Here is a 21,995-nt window from a genome sequence, read left to right as displayed (position 1 = left end):
GTCTGTGTGTGTGTGTGCGTGCGTGTGTGTCAGCCTCACGTTATTACAGAGCGGGCTCTTCTGTGTGTGTGTGTGTGCGTGTGTGTGTGCGTGTGTGTCAGCCTCACGTTATTACAGAGCGGGCTCTTCTGTGCGTGTGTGTGTGCGTGTGTGTCAGCCTCACGTTATTACAGAGCGGGCTCTTCTGTGTGTGTGTGTGTCAGCCTCACGTTATTACAGAGCGGGCTTGTCTGTGTGTGTGCGTGTGAGTCAGCCTCACGTTATTACAGAGCGGGCTCTTCTGTCTGTGTGTGTGTGTGTGTGTGTGTGTGAGTCAGCCTCACGTTATTACAGAGCGGGCTCTTCTGTGTGTGTGTGTGTGCGTGAGTCAGCCTCACGTTATTACAGAGTGGGCTCTTCTCTGTGTGTGTGTGTGCGTGTGTGTCAGCCTCACGTTATTAGAGTGGGCTCTTCTGTGTGTGTGTGTGTGTGTCAGTCTCACACTATTAGAATGAAGGAGGGCCTCACTATGAGGAAGTGCTTCACCAAAGCTGCTACAGTTCCTGAAGCTGCTTTAAAAATGGCTTGGAAGGAGTGTGTGGGAGCTTTTATGAAGACAGATGAAAGCCTTGCAGCAGAGTTAATAACTCCTTAATGAGATTTTACAGGCAGGCAATCCAATAATGAGAACTCCCACAGCTAAGCACTGTAGCTTGTAACTTGAGATCGCAAAGAAACGTTACAAAGAAACATATTAAAATAATAAAAATACTATTTTTATTCTTCAGCCAACACATTTGCATCACCGTAACAGCACATGCATTCTTACATCCATATTAAAAACAATATACCTCTACATATATTTATATCATAGCTAAAACAAAAGTTAAAAACAGTAATGAGACGAAATCTGGTGTTAGAAGCATCTCAGGACCACGAACATCTCCTTCATCACCTGGTGAAGTCAGAGCTATTTTTACACAGGAGAGCTGGAGTTTCGACAGATCTTTAATACAGTAATTTATAATACCCTGTATCTGCCACCGAACGCTGCTGTGCAGATACAAACAACACAAAAAGAAACTGGAGAAAAGATATGCGAAGGGTTTGATTTATCTAGTCCTGGTTATTACACTACAGAGAAGAAAATGACAGGACAGGTATTACAGGTGATATCCAATAAATGATCAAATCTCAAAACCGGAGTCTTCAATGGATCGATCGGAAAACACCCAGGTAACTATGGAAGGGATTAGCATGGGCCCAACTGCTGGCACATTTTATAACAGAATACAAGGTAGTTCTCAAAAGCAGTCCTTAGTGCAGGGCAGTCTCTTCCTCTAGTAATGTGGTTTAACATGTCTATCATTGACATGCAAACGGTCCAAGTCCAACCTTAAAAGAAGTGTTTAAAATGAGAGGTTTGTACTCTTTGGCTGATGCTTGCATTGTTTTGCTTGAAGTTTCAGAGCAGTGGCTAACAAGAGAGATCCTAACTCGTTTGTCTGCTACTGTAGTTTACACTAGGGTGGGAGTTCCAAGTCTTGCACTAGCCCCGCACCCAGTCCTGGGCTTCAGACATTCCCCTGTACAGGAATATTATTGAAATGAGCAGGGGCAGGAGGGGCTAGGACCCTGGAGAATCTGCTAATAGGAGCTGTTCATGCAGCTATAAGGGAGAAACACGTTATTTAACATCAAACTCCTGATCATTTCAATGATATGCTTGTCTGAAGACTGTTCTGAACCCCGGCGCTGGGCTAGTGCGAGTTTCAAGCAGTCCTACTGAGGATTCAATGCTGTAGTGGTCTTTTTCTTCTAAATGGTAAAAACCATTCTGGACAATCAGATACCTGGAAATGGTATTATTATATTTGATTATTTATACAAAAACCCAGAGCAAAGTGTTGAGATGCGGGGTGGAGACGGACAGAGGAAGAGTGACACGGTGTCCCAGTTGTGCTCCTCAAATAAACATCTAGAAATAAGAACATAAAATACGTGAACAAATCTAAAGTAATTCCATCAGCTTGAAAACCCCTGGAGAATGTTTCAGGAGATGTTGCAGGGTTCCGGACTATTCCCACTTTGTGTCCCGGAATTGTGTTTCTCATTCAGAGATTCCCGGGACTGGGAGAGGTCGCTGGGAGGGGAATTCATGGATGGGGTAGATTCCTGACCTTGCAATGACTGGGTTTGCCCATCAGCTGCTTCCGGGCTTCCCAAAGCATCCAGAAAAGGAGATTCCAGATTTCCGTCCACCCTCTCCAGACAGTCCTGCATATCGTCCTCCCCGGAAGAAGACCGAGCCTCTTTTATCTTCATTTCATCCCGGGCATCCCATTTCAGTGGACCTTCCTTGGTTTCCCCAGCATTCTCTTTGATCTCATTGGAATTTTTCTTCTCTTCTTCCGATATCCCACTTTTCCCAATGATATTCCGTTTCCCTCCTGTTTCATCACTAGGTGGCCCTGAAACACGGAAGCTGGGAAACTTGGATAAAGTCTTGTGGAACATTTTCTCGAGTTTGACCATGGCGCGTTCATCTTCCTCCTTGTCCTCAGTTGCTTTGAGATCTGCAATCTTCTCCTGCACGGCTTCTTCTATCCCCTTGTCTGGCTCTGCAGTTGTCTTCCCCAAATCCGTGGCTAAAACCGTGAATAAATCTTTATTTAAATCAGAATTTGTGGCTAAATCTGTGCTTCCATCTATGGACACCCTGCTCCATTCTCCCTTTATGACTTGCACTCCATCTCCGCCCCCTTTTGCTACCCCCCCTTCATCTCCTGTTGCAGTGCTAGGAACTCCCAGTGCCTGCCCTCCACCCCCTTCCAATCCTGCTCTGTTTACTAGCAGTATTTGTGTTTGAGTCGGTCCTGAATCTGCACTCCTATGCTGGCTCCCTGTTTGAAGCCCCATCTCTGTTGCTGCTGCCGTCACTGTGTTTCCACTGCTCTCTAGTACCACCTGGTGTTCAGGGTTCAGGGTTGCCGTCTCCTCTTTTTGTAGCTGTTGGGGTTTTCCAGTCTTGAGATCTAGAGGCTTCGCACTTAGTTTTCCAAAAAAGGATGACAGAATTCCTCCGGCTTTTGTCTCCAATTTCCCTGGTTTCTGCTCATCCTCCTTTGGTCCTGCCTTCAACTCCCTCTTTCCAGCAGTCTCTTCTACCTTTTTATCATCTTCTCTCCCTCTCTCTTCCTTGAGTTTCTCACTAGAGTCCCAGTCTGCTCCCTGGCTGTTTTCAAGAACTACTCTTTCTTGCTGGGAGTTTTCCATGTCCTTTATAAAATGAGTCTTTTCTTCCCTTTCCCATCCCATGTCGGAATATTTCCCGTCCCGGTTTTCCAAACTCACTTCACCGGGAGGTTTGGGAATGTCTGGAATGCTGCTGGCACTGGCTTTATAAACAGGAAGCTGGTATTTTTCAAGATCCTCGTGGTTCTCTTCCTGGATTCTCTCTTCATCTCTGTTTTCTTCCCTCTCTCCTCCTCCATCTTCCCATTTTCCTTGTCTTTCGCCGTACCTTACAGCTCTCCCTTTCCTCTCCCTCACAGTCCAGCTTCCTTCCATATCTTCTGTCCCACAAGCTTTCTCCACCATTGTGACCTGATTGGTGGAATTCTCCTGGAATTAACAAACAGTTTAGTGTTACTATTCATCGTAACTCTTACAGCAAGTACGTCAGTAACATCAACCCCCCACTGCAAATTCAAGATCAGATCAACATGACGAAATGGCAAGGAATAGTTTCATGAAAATTAGATAAGTGACACTTAAGACCTAGATGGCATTAGGCACGCTAATACAGGGCGAGTATGATGGTAAAGTATATTACAATGACTGGTTTACAGTATGTGGACTGATGTAAGAAATGAGACATACCGACTGTCACGACCATAAAGTCCCACAATCTGACACTCCAAATAACTGCAGCTTTCATCACAGTGGAATAAGCAGTTATCTAGCTCTATGTAACATGTGTGATCTACAGCTGGGGAATGCATGTACAGACACACACTCCATACGGCCACTGAACTAATACTTAAATAACATGAGAAATAATGTTAATACCAAGGCAGATCCCAACTGGATAATCGGTTTTCCAGATATATGAAAAAATGTAAAGTGGACAAATGAATGGATGACCATCTCTGGGGATTTCATCAACTGGGCCTGATGCAGTGGGCTGTACACATCAGTAAGGCCTCATGCAGTGGGCTGTACGCATCAGTAAGGCCTCATGCAGTGGGCTGTACTCTCTCCTCTAGTCCTTGCCTCTCTCAGCCTCTCCAGCTCCTGCAGCAGCCTCTTCACTGTTCCTTCCAGCTCTTGCTTGGCCTGTCTCTCGCGCTCCATCTCCTAAACACAGGAGAACCGGGTTGTTACACAGCTCTGTACACCCATGTGCTCACACGCATCACCTGTCTTTATAAAGATCTGAAGGACAGTACCAGGTATGCGTCTCGGCTCTGCCTCTCCGCCTCAGCGAGCTCCTCCTCCGTCCCCTCCAGCACGTCCCGCAGCCAGTCCACCTCAAAGCACAGGACCCCCTGCTGGACCTCCAGCTGCTTCACAGACTGCAGGGCTTCCTCATACTGCTCCTGCAGCTCACTCTCATCAGACTGGAGGATAGACAAGAGAGCATAGGGTAGAAACGGAGAACAGAGGACAGGGGTAGTACTGGACTAGAGAGGACAGGATAGTACTAGACAAGAGAGAGGGTAGTACTGGACAAGTATTGGTCCTTCTCTGTAACTCAGCACACATGTGTATTCATTTGAATGTTAAGAATGTAAAGTCTTGCATATTGGGCGTGCAAATCTAGGTTATAAGTATAAAATGAATAGGATGGAAATAGGGAATGAAGACTTTGAAAAGGATCTCAGGGTTATAGTGGAGTCATTGAAAGCATCTCGCCAATGTGGTGAGGCAATTCAAAACAAATGTTCTGTTATATTGCGAAGGTGTGGAAGTCCAGTTAGACCCCACCTAGAATGCAGCTCTGGTCACCGCATTGTAATAAAGACATCATTGCACTCGAGGTACAGAGAAGAGCAACCAGGCTGATCCCAGGACTTAATGACATGAGCCATGAGGACAGGTTAAAAGACTCTTCAGCCTAGAAAAAAAAAAGAAGGGAAGGAGGGGACGTGATTTGCATCACGACACGCACCCACCGTGTGTGTTCTCAGAAACCACCCCACAAGAAGAGCTGAAAGTTATTGCACAGTTTAAAGGTTTTGTGATATTTTAAATCTAGTGCTATTGCAATACAAATCCTTACCATCTCTAGAGATTTCAACACCAGCTCCTCCTCTTCAGTCTAAAAGGGTGGTGGAGGGAAATAAATAAATGATTATTGGGAAAATACGCAGAAACATAACTAAATGCAATTTCTTGTAACTCCTTATAAACTCAAAATTCCAGTACACGTATCCTGTATACAGATGTGATTCCATGCATAGAAAACACAGTATAGTCCAAAAGCTAAAAAAAAAGATCTTTAAAAAGGTAGTTCATTTTTGTGATTTATAATAAGTTACATGTTGGGCGATTGTAAGACTCATTTTGCACATTTGGAGCAGACAGAACCGCCCAGCTTTCCCCAAGCTGTATGAGATGTCATCTCTTAGAACAGTAACACACAACGCATTTACTTCTAGTATAAAGTAAGCAGGAGCACAGTGACGACACAAACACACTGCAAGGCTCAGTCTGCTGTAGACAGGAGGTACAGCACACCTGATTGACAGGACTCTCTGAATGAGAGGTGCTGTATTCATTGCCTGGCCTCTATCACCCCGGTGGGGGGCGTGTTCTCCTGGTATACCCTGGTGTAGGGAGTGTTCTCCTGGTATACCCTGGGTCCCTTGATTATGCTGGAAGGCCAAATTCATATTGTAGTTTACTGAAGCATTATTGTGGATCCACCCAACAATGCTGAACCCCCGATGGCTACTTTCAAGATAATAATCATCCACCGTGCCAGAACTGATTGGTTTGAGGAGCATGACAGAGACTTCAGAGACATCTTCCACGACCGCCATAATCCCTGGACCTCAATCCAAATGAGCACGCTTGGGATGAACTTGAACATGCATTCGTCATCTTAGTCTTCTGTTAATCTCACTACACCAGTGGTCCTCAAAGTGGTGCCCGAGAAGCCAGGCCATCGTGCCCGCGGTAGCTGTTCTTAAACTATGGATCGTGAACACATTTCTGGGGGGGGTCGTAGCGTGGGAAAATAAATAAAGCTTTAAACACGTTTTTCCAACAAAAGCATCACAGCAGTCTGACAGCACTGCTCGCTTATGCTGTGCTTTTACGTTCTCGACATATTTGTATTTTTCCTGAAGGGCATCTGCGATACGATCAACCAATTGAATATCTGCATTTTCTCTGCAGTAGCCCAATCATAAATTAGCTGGGTGGGACATAAACTGTGTCAGTTACAGTTGAAGGTACTGACAGTAAGTTTAACGAATAGGAGAGTCAAATATCTGCCAAGTTTTACGCAGCTGTCCAATCATAAGCAAGCAGAGGCCGTTCACGGTATTCTGCATGAAAATTGAAGGCGAGCGAGTAGCCAATGGGAAAGTGAAAGACCTGACAGCTGTCCAATCATTAGTGAGCAGAGGTGGGGTGTTAATATGCCGGGTAAGCACTGAATTTTGCCAACTGTTATTGAGAAAAATAATACATTTCAGTATTTAGAATTTATATATATATATATATATATATATATATATATATATATATATATATAGCATACAAATTCGAATCACAGAGTATAACATTATATATATTATACAATAGTGAGCATGCCTGCTAACAGCCAAGTAAGATAAATTTATGCCAATTTATGCAGTCTATGATTTTTTTTTTTTTTTAACTAATAAAATAAAATAAAAAATTGTAGGGTTTTATTTTTAATTTTAGAAAAAAAATATAAAAATTGCATGACAAACTACAGATTAAATAATGATCCTTAAAACTCTTTCTTGGTTTTAATATTCAGGGTGATAAGAAAGTAAGTTTGCCAGATCAACGCACCACGTCTCATGTGGTTCACTTACTGTCTGATCACCCTTCAAAAGAAAGCGTCCAACCAGATCAGTTAAATTTTTCACTGGAATATCAGATCTTATTACTTTTAAGTTTCTGAATTCTCTTTATGTTTAAACAAACTATGGTCCTTACATGTATTAAAATGCACACACACGCACACGCGCACACACATGCATGCACGCACACGCACGCACACACGCACACGCACACACATGCAGACACACACCCTGGGAGTTATGGTGCTGCTAGTGTTGCCTGTTTGAGGAAAAATGTTCCTGATCAACTTCCACACCTGCTGTGTATAAACACCTACTTCAGTTTTTCCATTAAGTTCAGAGACTATAATTAATGATGAAGCAAGCCTTCCAGAAGCTTTAAACAAACAGCAGATACCAAACTGTAATTATATTCTTCTACCAGAGCCCACGTTTCCAAAAACTTCAATTAGCTTCAGTTTTGATGAATTCAGTATTCTTCAAAACGAGGGAATAGATACAAGTTTTTCTCCAGTGCAAAGTCTGGAACATCATTGTCAAATAAAATATGTAGATGTTATAGAAATGCAAAAGGAAGCATTGCCTTTATTTTCCCCTATGTGCAAATTGCAGCTGATAAGCAGAGTGTACACAGGGCTGTCTCTGCTGGCCTGTAAGAGTGATCTGCTGCAGTCTGGGTTCAGCTATGGACAGAAGGTTTGCATCACTCTATAGAGAGAACACATTTGGCTTCATAAAGTCGAATGAAAGGTGCTGAATAATGTTACGTTAACATATTGAATTACATACCACTTTGTAGTTTTCCATTTACTGAATGAAAAACTGACAAACTGAAAAATGTGACATTTCTACTGTACTGTTATTATGGCTTCATGTAGACTTTTGCAATATAATTTTGTAGTTTCTTTGATTACATGATGTCAAATAAAAGATCTAAATTATGTTCATATATTTTTTTTTTATATAACTATGCCTCAATCCTAAATCCTCGGTGCTGCTAAACTTTTGGCCAGAGCTGTACTATTAAACATATAAAGGTTTTTTGTTTTTACTTTTGAATTGTGTTCTCAGCACAGGATGATCTGTGGTTGAATTCTCAAACATGGGTTATGATAAATGTATTTTCTAGGTAAATTGCACCCACTTTGCAGGAGAGCTCAGTAACGCAGCCTCACAGCCCTGCCTCTCTCTCACCTGCTGCTTCTCATTCTCCAGGCTCTTCAGGTGCGCCCGTCTGGCTTGTGTTCGGGCCCCTCGCTTTGCAGACAGTGGCCCTTCACCCTGAAACACAGACCAGACACACACAGTCAGCTCTCTACCCACAAGCTATTCCAGAAGGTATCTGACACACCAATTCACCACTCTGAGGTGTTTATCACACGCATTCAGTTTTCAGTAACCTGGTGTCTAACAGGTCTGGGTTTATTCTGGGTTCGAAAGCAGGTCAGATCACAAGTAAAATGGCAGTGTCAGCATCCCCCTCACTGGATATCAGCACAGCCCCTCACTGGATATCAGCACACCCCCACGCTGGATATCAGCATCCCCCCCCTCGCTGGATATCAGCATCCCCCCCCTCGCTGGATATCAACACACCCCCACACTGGATATCAGCATCCCCCCCCTCGCTGGATATCAGCACACCCCCTCGCTGGATATCAGCACACCCACCCCTCGCTGGATATCAGCACACCCCCACACTGGATATCAGCATCCCCCCCCTCGCTGGATATCAGCACACCCCCACACCCCCACACTGGATATCAGCATCCCCCCCTCGCTGGATATCAGCACACCCACCCCTCGCTGGATATCAGCACACCCCCACACTGGATATCAGCATCCCCCCCTCGCTGGATATCAGCACACCCCCACACTGGATATCAGCATCACCCCCTCGCTGGATATCAGCACACCCACCCCTCGCTGGATATCAGCACACCCCCTCGCTGGATATCAGCATCCCCCCCCTCGCTGGATATCAGCACACCCCCACGCTGGATATCAGCATCCCCCCCCTCGCTGGATATCAGCACACCCCCACGCTGGATATCAGCATCCCCCCCCTCGCTGGATATCAGCACACCCCCACGCTGGATATCAGCACACCCACCCCACACTGGATATCAGCATCCCCCCCCCCCCCCTCGCTGGATATCAGCACACCCCCTCGCTGGATATCAGCACACCCACCCCTTGCTGGATATCAGCACACCCCCACACTGGATATCAGCATCCCCCCCCCCCTCGCTGGATATCAGCACACCCCCTCGCTGGATATCAGCATCCCCCCCCCCTCGCTGGATATCAGCACACCCCCTCGCTGGATATCAGCACACCCCCACGCTGGATATCAGCACCCCCCCCCCCCCCACGCTGGATATCAGCACCCCCCCACGCTGGATATCAGCACAACCCCCTCGCTGGATATCAGCATCCCCCCCCCCCCCCACGCTGGATATCAGCACACTCCCACACTGGATATCAGCACACTCCCTCGCTGGATATCAGCACCCCACCCCCCTCGCTGGATATCAGCACACTCCCTCGCTGGATATCAGCACACCCCCACGCTGGATATCAGCACACCCCCACGCTGGATATCAGCACCCCCCCCCCCCCCCCCCCTCGCTGGATATCAGCACACCCCCACGCTGGATATCAGCACACTCCCACGCTGGATATCAGCACACTCCCTCGCTGGATATCAGCACACTCCCACGCTGGATATCAGCACACCCCCACGCTGGATATCAGCACACCCCCACACTGGATATCAGCACACTCCCTCGCTGGATATCAGCACACCCCCACACTGGATATCAGCACACTCCCTCGCTGGATATCAGCACACCCCCACACCCCCACACTGGATATCAGCACACTCCCTCGCTGGATATCAGCACACTCCCTCGCTGGATATCAGCACACCCCCACACCCCCACGCTGGATATCAGCACACCCCCACACTGGATATCAGCACACTCCCTCACTGGATATCAGCACACTCCCTCGCTGGATATCAGCACACCCCCTCGCTGGACATCAGCACACCCCCACACTGGATATCAGCACCCCCCCTCGCTGGATATCAGCACACCCCCTCACGCTGGATATCAGCATCCCCCCTCGCTGGATATCAGCACACCCCCACACCACAATGCAGTCCAGAGGCACTGGCAGCCCCGAGAGGCAGGTGGGCTGTGCAGTTCAGGGCAGGATTCAGGTGCTCTCTTGTTTACAGAGTGATTCTGGGACGGTTGCCAGTGTCTTCATAACTTAATGTTCGTATTCGTTCATAAGGAATGAGCTGGAGGACCAGGCTTACTTTACTGCTGAGATTGTTTGAACTTTTGTTTTTCAGTTTATTTAAAAATTAAAGAATACTTGAATATTTTGTAACTTTTGAAAGATGAATGATGTTCGTTCCAGCGCTAATAGAAATGCATTTAATCATATTTCATTTACATTGTTAGTTATTTCCTTAAACCTGCACAATAAGTGTTTGTAACTAGGAGAGATCGACTCCTACAGATATGACTCTTCGATTTAAAACATTAATATGTTTACACCAAAGAAAAATGAAATGGTTATTTCAGCTCAAGTGAACCAAATCCTGGGGAGGTGTTCCCTCCATTTATGCTGATGATACGGAAAGCTCAATAAAACAAGAGCTCTGTAACTCTGGATGGGAATTTTAGAACAAAGAACAATTAGAGGGAACTTAAAGTCTTGAAAATCTTCAAAGGAGTTGACAAAAGTTAACCCTCACTATTACAGCACCGGGACCACAGGACACAGCTGGAAATTAAGTGGAAACAGCTTAAGGACAGAGGGAAGGAGACACTTCTTCACAGAGAGTGGTGAGAGTACAGAATGGGTTACCTAGTCATGTTGTTGAAGGAGACACCTCTTCACAGAGAGTGGTGAGGGGATGGAATGGGTTACCTGGTCATGTTGTTGAAGGAGACACTTCTTCACAGAGAGTGGTGAGGGGATGGAATGGGTTACCTAGTCATGTTGTTGAAGGAGACACTTCTTCACAGAGAGTGGTGAGGGGATGGAATGGGTTACCTAGTCATGCTGTTGAGGCAGAATCATTTGGATCCTTCAAGACACAGCTTGACAATGCTTTGAGATCAATCAGCTACTAGGAACAGGGTGATTTGAATTTTCTTATGAACCAAGCAACAACAATGACACATAGCAATGCCCTAACAGCAACACATGCTTCACCTAGTAACTTCCCAATTCGACCGTGTTGCTCAGCACACCAGCGAGCTCCTGCACCCTCACACAGTCCTGTCAACACACACATTCCAGCTGATCTGTGCTGTGGTTTTTAAAGGGCTGTTGTTGGACTCTCTAAATAATGCCTTGCCTTGCCTGCTGTCACTCAGGACCACATAAAACAAGACTGATCTGTGTTTAAGAGGTCTAATGTGTACACAGCACACATGGCTGTGCCTGGCTGTCTTGGCAGCTGTTACTTTAGTTTATTCACTTTGTGCCCACAGGGCCAGCACAGGTACATCTCAATAGTGCAGAGCTAACACAAAGAGAGACTGAGTAGACCAGACTCAAAACTACAAAATCATTCCAAACAATTACTATACATTTAAAACACAAAAAGACTGTATATTTTAATTTAGTGTGTAAGATGCTTTAAATGAAGGACGTGTCAGTGCTGTCTAGTGGTCTGCCTCTTTGGATGAAGTTTAGTTTTGCTGTCAGTCGCTGCTGCACTAGCTGGGGCCGGCCCGTGCTCATATAAAGACACTTTGGCTGATCAAGCCTACATTACAGATCCAGGGGCGGGTCAGGTCCTCTCTTTCAAGTCCATCGAAGGAATCGGATTTGGATTGTTTTATTTTAGAAACACAGTTGTTGTGAGTGTTCATCTGCTTTCACTTGAAGCTGATTTAATTGACTGACTAACAGTGACGTCAATTGAAGTAATTTGTTGCCACTGTGAGAAGCTCATTTGAACAGAATGCAGCTAATTGCAATTTTGCTCAATGATGTGCTGGACTTGATTAAAATGGAATGGGAATTGGGAATTGACTTAAAGTAACTGGAATTGAAAAACAGGAATTCATCGTCACATTAACAAAGGAAAAACACTTATGTAAGTGAATAAGAAACACTGAGAATAACAGCACGCATATTAAAATGATCGATATATTCTGAAGTTACTTATTAACCATTCCGTGCCAAACCCTTTATTGTACATCTATTATTTTCAGACCTATTATTTTCCTCTATATGATGCAATCAGTTTGAGCCTTGCTTCAGTACAGCTGGAGCCACCAGGCTGACACATACAGGCTAGTGCCTTCAACGTCAGTCTTTAGGATTCATACATTTACATTTAAAATGATTAAAGGAGTCAACGTTTTCATGCGATCGTTACTGATGTTGCTAATTTTGTAACGCCACACTTTGATGTAAAGACCTCTCCACATCCTGTCACAGTAAACTACGTGCAGAGGATTTGTGGAGGGCGTAGTCTTTACATTCCAGAGCAGTGACTGTGGAAACACACCGAGGGTGAACACACCCACACCCACACCCACACCCACACAGAACCTCAGATACAATGTACACAAGAAGGTAAGGACATTTTTAAAGACATTACAAGGGACTGGTTTTAGATCACTGACAGCAGGGATGCAAATAAAGACTAGGGGTGTCATTTATTATCTTGATATTATCCATAGTTTGTTTAGAATTGATTGTACTGAAAGTATTTGTGGTCATTTCCGATTCATTTCCGTTTAAAGCTAAGGGTTATCAGTGTCACTGCTGCCTAGATGTTTCATAATCCTTTTCGTCACATTTTGGAAGCGATTCTGAAGATTAAATTTAAATTTAGCCGAACATGGTCCCTAATGGTCTCTCTGGGTAAAGACACGGCTGTATGGTGTGCAGGGTGAGTCCTACAGGGGGACACAGGGGTCTCTGGTTATCTCCCCTGGTAAAGACATGGCTGTATGGTGTGCAGGGTGAGTCCTACAGGGGGACACAGGGGTCTCTGGTTATCTCCCCTGGTAAAGACACGGCTGTATGGTGTGCAGGGTGAGTCCTACAGTCAGGGGAGAGGTGGTTTTTTGGCTGGCCTTTGTCCTTCAGAGGCCGGTAGCTCACTTGTGGTGTGAAGCTCCTGGGTGTGAAGAGGCGACTGGCTTGGGGAACGAAGGATGATCTGACCTTCAGTTCTTCTGAACTGCTATAGGGATAGCTGTGGTGCACCAGAGCTAGTGTAAGTTTAAACTCCTGGCTCCAGATCATTTCTATAACAATAGACTTCACTGGAGGGAGTTCTGAACCCCAGGACTGGGTGCAGCAGCAGCAGGGAGAGTGAGTTTCTAACCCTGCTCAAACTCCAGGCTCCAGATCATTTCAATAACAATAACTTCACTGAAGGGAGTTCTGAACCCCAGGCCTGGGTGCAGCAGGGCTGGTGCTGCATTATGGTATTGCTGCAACGAGGTACACTTAAAAAATTATCTTTCCTTAATCTGCAACGCAATCTCACATAAAACTGCTCGGAAAATTTCAAACTTTTTTAAATGATACCACATTTTTATTGTTGATTTTTCATAGAAAAGCTAAAACCTGTTATGTTTTCAAAAATTAATTTTAAGCATATGAAAATTGTTCCAAGTTATACATTCAAAAATCATATTATATTAAACTTGTATGAAACTAAGTGAGGTAGACAAGCATTTCCAGCCAGTGCGCTTATCTAGAAACTAAGTCAAGTAGACTAACATTTCCAGCCAGTGCTTTCATCAGTGGCAGTTTTTCAACATGCGCTGCTATCTTGAGGAATTCCATGCCGGTTTCAAGACCTGGCACAAGATCACAGGTGAGGGAGGAACCACTGTGCCAAAAGGGGCTGAATCTTAGAAACTGTTTTACTCTGAAGATAAAAAAGGAATTTTAGTAAAATGTTTTGCATGCATGTAAGATGTGCTATAATCCGCAGCCCCATTTGATCTGCAATTACCCTTACAAACGTTTCCTATGGTAAAATCACAGTGTGATAAAGCACAGTGACTGGTAAAGCATTGTAAAGCCCAAAGAGGCAAAAACATGAAAAACTAGGGTGTGGTACAGGACAGGCATGGGAAAAGGGCATAATGACCACGTGGTAAACTTTTCTAAGGGTATTCACCTGTCCCATTACTTTTAGTGTAGGTGAAGAAGAATGGGAAGCTCTTTGAAAAAGTAAATAACATCAAACTACACCTGAGAGACCACAGGCTAGGGCAGACTCTCCAGGGTATGGGGGACAATGTGGTACTAAAGCCTGCCTTTCTGATTAAAGGGCAGAATGAACAATCAGAAGTGATTCTGTTCACAACATATTACCTGGCTACACACAATGGCTAAGCACAACAGAGGCGGAAGCATCGTCGTGCTGTTTTTAGTGCTCCCACCGAAACACAACTCATGATATAATACTGAAATTAATGAGGGCCCTATCTAAATCGTGGAGAGATCTTAAAATGCAGCTCAATTGCAAGCAAAGCATGAAAAAAATTGCAGAAATGCAGTTCTAGTGCATTAATTAAACCCGTAGAGTTTCATTGTCTTATTTAATAAAAATACCGATCTGAAATGGCAGAAACGTGAAATAACTAGCTTTTTTTTAATGGCAATTGTATAAGTAGAAATGTTTTACAATAAATCACTTAAAAAATCGAGTCCAGCAAACTGTGTAGCCTGACCAGTTCATTTCCAGTATCACAGTTAATAAAGCTGGAACACAAAAGCGAGCCCAGACACAGGCCTACCAGTTGCTTGATTTCTACAACTTGTCATTCAAACCAGAGACTAGTTGCTGTTCCTGTTGTGCTGACTGTACTGCCTCTGGCATTGACACACAACATTCAGAGGGTGTGACTAGAACAGAGATCAGCAGAAAAAGATCACATACATAAAAGAATACTGTGCTTACCTAATTTTCAGGTTAAAGAGTCTGAGTTCAGGAGCTGCTCTTCAGTTCTAACTGCCTGCCATAGATATGTGTAACCTGGGCTAGATCAGCGCCATCGAGTGACAGGCCACTTTGCATACAGATTCCCATTTGTTTTGCAGGCCAGACATTGCTGTGCACTAGATGGTGCTGCCTCTTACTAACAAACAGCACTGTGACCAATGCTACTGGAGAGCAACTCATGAAATCACAGTCAAAGCACCTTAACACAGACTTATCAAAAACAATGCATGCAATACCTGAAGGGTTAAAATAAATCCAATGCATGCAATACCTGAAGGGTTCAAATAAACCCAATGCATGCAATACCTGAAGGGTTAAAATAAACCCAATGCATGCAATACCTGAAGGTTAAAAAATTGATAGTTTATTTGATTACTGCCAAATACAATCCAAAGTATCTATAGAGGGCTCATAGCAAAATCAAAGGAGTTTGAAGTTTTTTTTGCTAGATGGGTGTAGAGGACTTGTTTCAGAGCTCTACTAAACAAACCCTTGCCTATAACTAAGTTGCAGTCTAAAGGCTAGAACTACCTGTGGAATCAAACTTGACTGTTCACAGAGATCTGTGGGTAACGGAGAACGTAGAGGAGATATCCCAAGGGTTTAGAGAAGAGTGTAAAACTGAGCTGTGGAACACTGCAGCTGAATGTATTGTAGCTGCTGGATACAATAAACAATGGGAGAGCTGTTGAAGTTTGTACAGCACCAGTGAACATTGCTACAGAGGGGAGTGTCTACTGCTAATACTACTGAATCATTTCCCCAAGGGCAGTTCCAACAGAAAAGGACCCAGTTAAAGGACATGAGAATTTTGCCTATAAGTGACGAACAAAAACATAATTCTTTACAATGGAACCTTTTTCATCTTTAAAGCAACTACCGTTGGGTACATCTGTAGAAATGAACTTGTCTATTTCCACATTCTCATTTCTCTCCCCTGTGTATTGAATCCTACAGGCCCACAACAACTTTGCTCATTTTAAACATCCATTTGTCACTCTGAGCGTCATCTTCAAACACTTTGATGCAAGTTCGATCCACTTTTATTGTGCCTGAAAACACAAGCCAAGTTTCAAGAAACAACTGGGGCAACCTTGGCCCCCACCGCTTTTACAGTTGTGCCTGTTTGCTTTGTGCTGGGCAAGGCTGCCCCAATTGTTTCTTGAAACATAGCTTGTGTTTTTGATATCTCCACTTTAAATGGCTCAGCTCTTTTGATAACTTGGTGTTTTTGTTTCAGATCAGCCTAATACAGTGTTTCTCAAACTGGGGATCGCGGGGATGTCTGAAGGGGGTTGCAAAGGATTTGATACATTAAACTTGTTTTGAGTTATTGCATGAGACAGTTTCTTTGAATTATTACAGTTGGTGATTACGTTTAATTTACAATATATAAACACTGTACTTGCATGCCACTATGAAAAGTGGTGATGTTAAACTCCTTGGAAATGCCTGTCCTTCCCTTTCTTCTGGTCGAGGTCCAATCATAACCGTGTCAACTCTCAGGGTTTGGTTGGTATCTCCCTGGGTAAGGCATGGTGGGGTCATCCCAGTTGATTGACTCATTATGAAGTACACTAACCACACATGCAATGATTATTTGGCCTGCTCTGCTGGGCGTGGTACGCAAACCAAACAAGAGACAAGCAAAATGCTGTTTTAATATTCCAAACATTTTCTCAATACCTGCTCTTGCCTTCTTATGACTCCTACTGTATTTCAGCTCACAGGCGATGTGGGATTTGGCACCGGTGTGGGAAGATCCCTCCTTGAAGGATAGCCTTTGTCAGCCAAGAGGACATCGTGATAAAAGCCTTCTTGGAATTGTAGTTTTAAATCAGCTATTCTCAAAAATCCATGCATTGTGCGCCCTGCTGGCCCATCGCGCGTCCTGCTGGCCCATCGTGCTACCTCGTTGCATATACAGAGATGATGGTGACACACCATCTGGCAATTGACTGACGTGTAGCTATGCCTGTTGATGAAGTTCGGATCCTTATATTGCCTGTGAAAACGAATACAGCTGTGTGTGTCTATGGCTCCAATAACTCCAGGTATTTCAGCTGTAGAATAAAACGCAGTGCAAATATCTCGTTGCTCCTCTTAATTGGGCATGACAAGCTGTGCTTTCGTGGATGTTAATCATACCCCCCCCCCAACCCCGCCACCCCCCCAAACATGCAAGAAGCATGCCTTGGCAGAAAATCGCAGAGCTATTAAAACCTGAAGTATGGGGTCAATAAGAGGCCTCCTCTTCCTCTGGTGTGCAGCCAGGGTTCCAGCAACTCTTCTGACTGCCGCCTTGGAGAAACGATATCTCCTTTTAAACTCCTGTTCATTTTATGTAGCAAATGGATCTTGTAAACAGCGAGAATATCTGGATATCATTCAGCCAGCCTGTACTCTGAGCATACAAAACATAAACGTACTCGCCTTCGTCTTTGCACCAATCGAATTACGGGAACAATTAACATGTCGGCTACAGACAATATCCACCGCCATGATTTCAATTTAGCAACCTTAGAGTGACTACTAAAAACTCTTCTACTTAGTCTACAGAGTTTGATGGTTTAATTTAGTACCATCTATGAGGTACATCTAAGGGGCAGCAGTCATCATCTGGAGTTCGTTTCAATTGGGAACATTTTTAATCGGCACCTGGGGACTATCTGGAGGTTCTTGGTTCATTGCAATTGGTGCTAACTAGTGTACTAGTTTAGTCTAGTCCTGAAGAACTAACCGCAGGGCAGCAGTGTGGAGTAGTGGTTAGGGCTCTCGACTCTTGACCGGAGAGTTGTGGGTTCAATCCCTGGTGGGGGACGCTGCTGCTGTACCCTTGAGTAAGGTACTTTACCTAGATTGCTCCAGTAAAAACCCAACTGTATAAATGGGTAATTGTACGTAAAAATAATGTGATATTTTGTAACAATTGTAAGTCGCCCTGGATAAGGGCGTCTGCTAAGAAATAAATAATAATAATAATCATCTGCAGATTTTAGTTTGTTGCAATTCACCCTTTGAGTCGTCAGCATGATGAGGTGCGATCAATATTAAAAGAGGAGTTGTTTGAAGACAGCGCTGACATTCAAAAACAGATGCAACGAGGAAGCCTTCAGATGAGCAAAATTACACAAGTGAGCCTCCATAGGATTAAGAATGTGGCAATAGAGAAGTTCATTACTGTGAATATACCCCCTATGCAGGCATGGGAATAAGACTCCCATTGCATAGGAGTTTGATCCATTCCTGGTTTTACTGTGGGTTTAGTAAGACACATCTGAGCTTGTTACCTGTGGCTGGAATGGGTGAAACTGCTGTGCAATAGGAGTCTTATTCCCATCCCTGCCCCTATGGGAACAAGTACAAAGTCAAATTGTGGATGTGGTATTTGCAATAATTCTGAGTCATCCTGATTGCAGCACTAATCTCTCCTCACTTCCCTGTTCCATGACTACCAGTTGGGTCCCTTTCATCCGGCCCCTCGGTTTGTTTTTAAAGTTTATTCAAGAAAGAAACTGAAACTGAAGAGCAGCTCCTGATCTGTGGTGAAAGCACCCTAACCAAGACTAAAGATTAAACCAGAGTGTCTGAGTCACTTCAATACAAATATAGATAAACTGCTGCATCCTGGTACCTGTGCTCACATGGTGCGACTGCAGTGAGACCATGCAGTGAGCTTGACCTACAGCACCTGTGTGCTCACTCAGCCTGCCCATTCTCCACACTGAGACCTGCATGAACCGGCGTGCAGAGGGAGGGGAGGGCAGTCACTGGAACAGCACAGTGCTTTACTGCCCATTCTCCACACTGAGACCTGCATGAACCGGCGTGCAGAGGGAGGGGAGGGCAGTCACTGGAACAGCACAGTGCTTTACTGCCCATTCTTCACACTGAGACCTGAATGAACCGGCGTGCAGAGGGAGGGGAGGGCAGTCACTGGAACAGCACAGTGCTTTACTGCCCATTCTCCACACTGAGACCTGAATGAACCGGCGTGCAGAGGGAGGGGAGGGCAGAGACTGGAACAGCACAGTGCTTTACTGCCCATTCTCCACACTGAGACCTGAATGAACCGGCGTGCAGAGGGAGGGGAGGGCAGTCACTGGAACAGCACAGTGCTTTACTGCCCATTCTCCACACTGAGACCTGCATGAACCGGCGTGCAGAGGGAGGGGAGGGCAGTGACTGGAACAGCACAGTGCTTTAATGTCCATTCTCCACACCTGAATGGATCTGCTTACAGGGGGAGGGCGGTCACAGGAACAGCACCGCATACAGCTGTAGTTTGTCATTTTGAAATGTAAGGCAGTTTCTTGAGAAATGTCACTAATTTACGTAGCCCTGCATACAGAAACACCTTCCAACTGTGACCTAAATTCCTAAACAGGGACCGAAAACTGCAGCAAAGCTCGTTAGTGACGCCGTAGCGATGTGTTTGCATATGTACATGCCAACCAGCCGTCCCCTGACAGACCAATCAAAATCTGTCAAATCGACAGGCAAAAAACAGTGGCAGGGTGTGGCCGTCACAATCCGTATGAGCCGGTTACACGACATGTTCCCAACCCCTACATGTAGTTCGGTCTCATACTTCAAGATTAATAACACACCGTACTTGAAGTCATTGTTTTCTGAACTGTAAAATGTGTGAGAGGAAACAGTCCAGTACGTTACAAACCGTGAACAAATACCCCGTTGAGTTTGTAAACAGTATTAAAAGCATGTTTCGGAATATTCAAAATTCCAGAAACGCGTTTATAAATACATAGGGACCGCCGGGCCACACTGTCTACATTTAGCAGTATCATACACACGGAGCTATTGTTCTGCGACGCATTAATTTTTAAGACCAAAACTTCATAGTAGTTCGGAAGACAATTCCGGAAATTAGCTAGCACCCACTGGTCTGTTGTTTTTGCAATGTAAAATTCAAACTCACCTCCTTGATCATGTAGTCTAAAACGCCGTCCTCGCTCATACACCTGGAGAAAACTCGCCTTCTCGGGGTCGCCTGCCTTTCCAAGACCTCGGCGTGCATGATTAAAAACAAAACCAACAACTGAAAACGCTTTCGGTCACGGCGCAGGTAGTCTGGAAGTCTGTGATAAGTTGTTTCTGTGTTTGAAAATCGAGTCTCGCCCACCCCAGAAGCTGCAGAGCGCAGTTTTGCCTAATTCAATTACGCAGTCAGTCTGTCAGAGCGAGTCACCGCCGACTTCTCTACCTGCACACACCTTACTGCAGCCAGGCAACCTCCCAGCGCACAAGTACGCACTTCTAAAAGCCTTGCTTAAAAAGCAAGCGAGTGATCGTGTCCACAGATTTACTCAGCGTGTTTTTCTAGATACGTCATTCCGGTGAAAAAAAGCCTTTGCAAAAGCTATGCAAATTGTTTTGTGGCAAAAAGTACAAAAAAAAAATGGGTCACTTCGTGAACTTTTGTGCAAACATTTCACTTGAAAATGACCCTTTGTCCAAATATTTAACCCGAAACACGAAGCGCATGTTGCCGAATGAGTTCAGTGTCGATTGCGCATTCTGTGCTTCCTCTTTGTCAGCTGTGTACGATTATATTTATATAATAACAAGAAAGCTTGAATGTTGTTGTTTGGCACGTCTCATTTAAACCCCGTGGAGGCCGCGTTTGTTTTTTCTTGCAGGTAAAGTGAGTCTGTGTTTGTTTTTTCTTGCAGGTAAAGTGAGTCTGTGTTTGACACTATCTGTAAAGAAACCCATTTGTATCAACAATGCGTTCAAACTGTACCTATTTAGAACCGCGGTTCATATTTTCACAGGGTATCCTCTTCTGTATGAACTCCTGATTTTTTTAAGGAGAGAAAACCATGTTAATGTTACAAAATGAAAACAAAATGAGTGCTGAAGAGGATTGAAATCTGTAGCGCTGTTTGGTTTTAGTACAATGAACAGCTGCTTTACCTCTGGGAGTTCATTAAAGACTTTTATTTATTTATTTATTTATTTTTTTACAAAAATCTGCATTATACATCCGGCCTCATAACCTTTCTTAACACAACCACTTACAAAAACAATTAATAATGAGTTATTTTTCCTAAAACTATACTTTTTGACACACAAACTATAGTTATAGATAGGAAATGGAAGTTGTTTGTCTAGTTTTGTCTGCAGTGAACACTAGTTCTTGACAACACGCCAACAGACAGATGGAGGTGAGTCCCAGATACTCCACAGCTGCCATATTGCTGTGATTTCCCTAACCATGGCAACTAACAGCTGCACTCCCCCTAGTGATTATATTACAAACTACCTCACTGCACTCTCAGAAGCAGATACAGTGACGTTTTACTGCAATGGTTCAAGAATGTTGGGCATACTTTAAACAGAGACAACAATGGTATCGTACACACAACATGTGAAAGGTTAGTCAGTCAATACTGGCAGCAGCTGGTTAGTTAATGACAGGAAGGGGCGGGGACAATTTCAAGAAGTGTAACACCAGCTGAAAGCACAGCTTGCAAACAGAGATTTCTTTAATGAGAATTCAGAGTCCAGCAACCTGGAGGTGTGGCAAGAGTTTGATAAAGCCACGCCTGTTTGGAAGCCCCGGACTGGAACCCTAGGTCACAGTCATTTCTTATTGGTTGTCCCTGTTCCGAGCACTCCTTGGAAATGGTGATCTCCATTAAGTTGTTGCTCGTCTTCTTTCTTTCTCTGAGCTCTCCATGATTCGCACGCACACCTTCTCCTGTTTGTATAATACCGTGAACCTGGAATAACACACAGTGGCTCAGCTTTAACCAAGATACACTACACGTTTAGAAGTGTACCTCTGTTTTACCCTCCAAATTAGAATGTCCAGTGATGTTCCCTTACCGCCCCCTGGAGGACAAAGGCCAGCCCTGCAGGTGTCTGCTTTGAGCTCACAGGGCAGCTGACCAGTTGGGTCTCCCAATTTCCCCTCTCCC

At 44.5% G+C, this 21,995-nt stretch overlaps 1 protein-coding gene across 1 annotated transcript; it reads right to left on the bottom strand.

Moving 5' to 3' along the window:
- Positions 1-733: 733 nt before the first annotated feature.
- Positions 734-20,430, bottom strand: LOC117967107 (trichohyalin-like). Its single transcript, XM_059011490.1, has 6 exons — positions 19,991-20,430; positions 8,238-8,324; positions 5,264-5,302; positions 4,431-4,601; positions 4,255-4,338; positions 734-3,603 (listed from the first exon to the last, which is right to left on the bottom strand). Exons 1-6 carry the CDS (start codon positions 20,087-20,089, stop codon positions 2,032-2,034), a joined length of 2,052 nt encoding a protein of 683 aa, XP_058867473.1. The 5' UTR covers positions 20,090-20,430; the 3' UTR covers positions 734-2,031.
- Between the last annotated feature and the right edge of the window lie 1,565 nt (positions 20,431-21,995).

This window comes from Acipenser ruthenus, chromosome 42 (genome assembly GCF_902713425.1).
Source record: "Acipenser ruthenus chromosome 42, fAciRut3.2 maternal haplotype, whole genome shotgun sequence".
Classification (NCBI taxonomy): domain Eukaryota; kingdom Metazoa; phylum Chordata; class Actinopteri; order Acipenseriformes; family Acipenseridae; genus Acipenser; species Acipenser ruthenus.
Note: the sequence above shows the minus strand (reverse complement) of the source record. Positions and strands in the feature narration are given on the sequence as shown.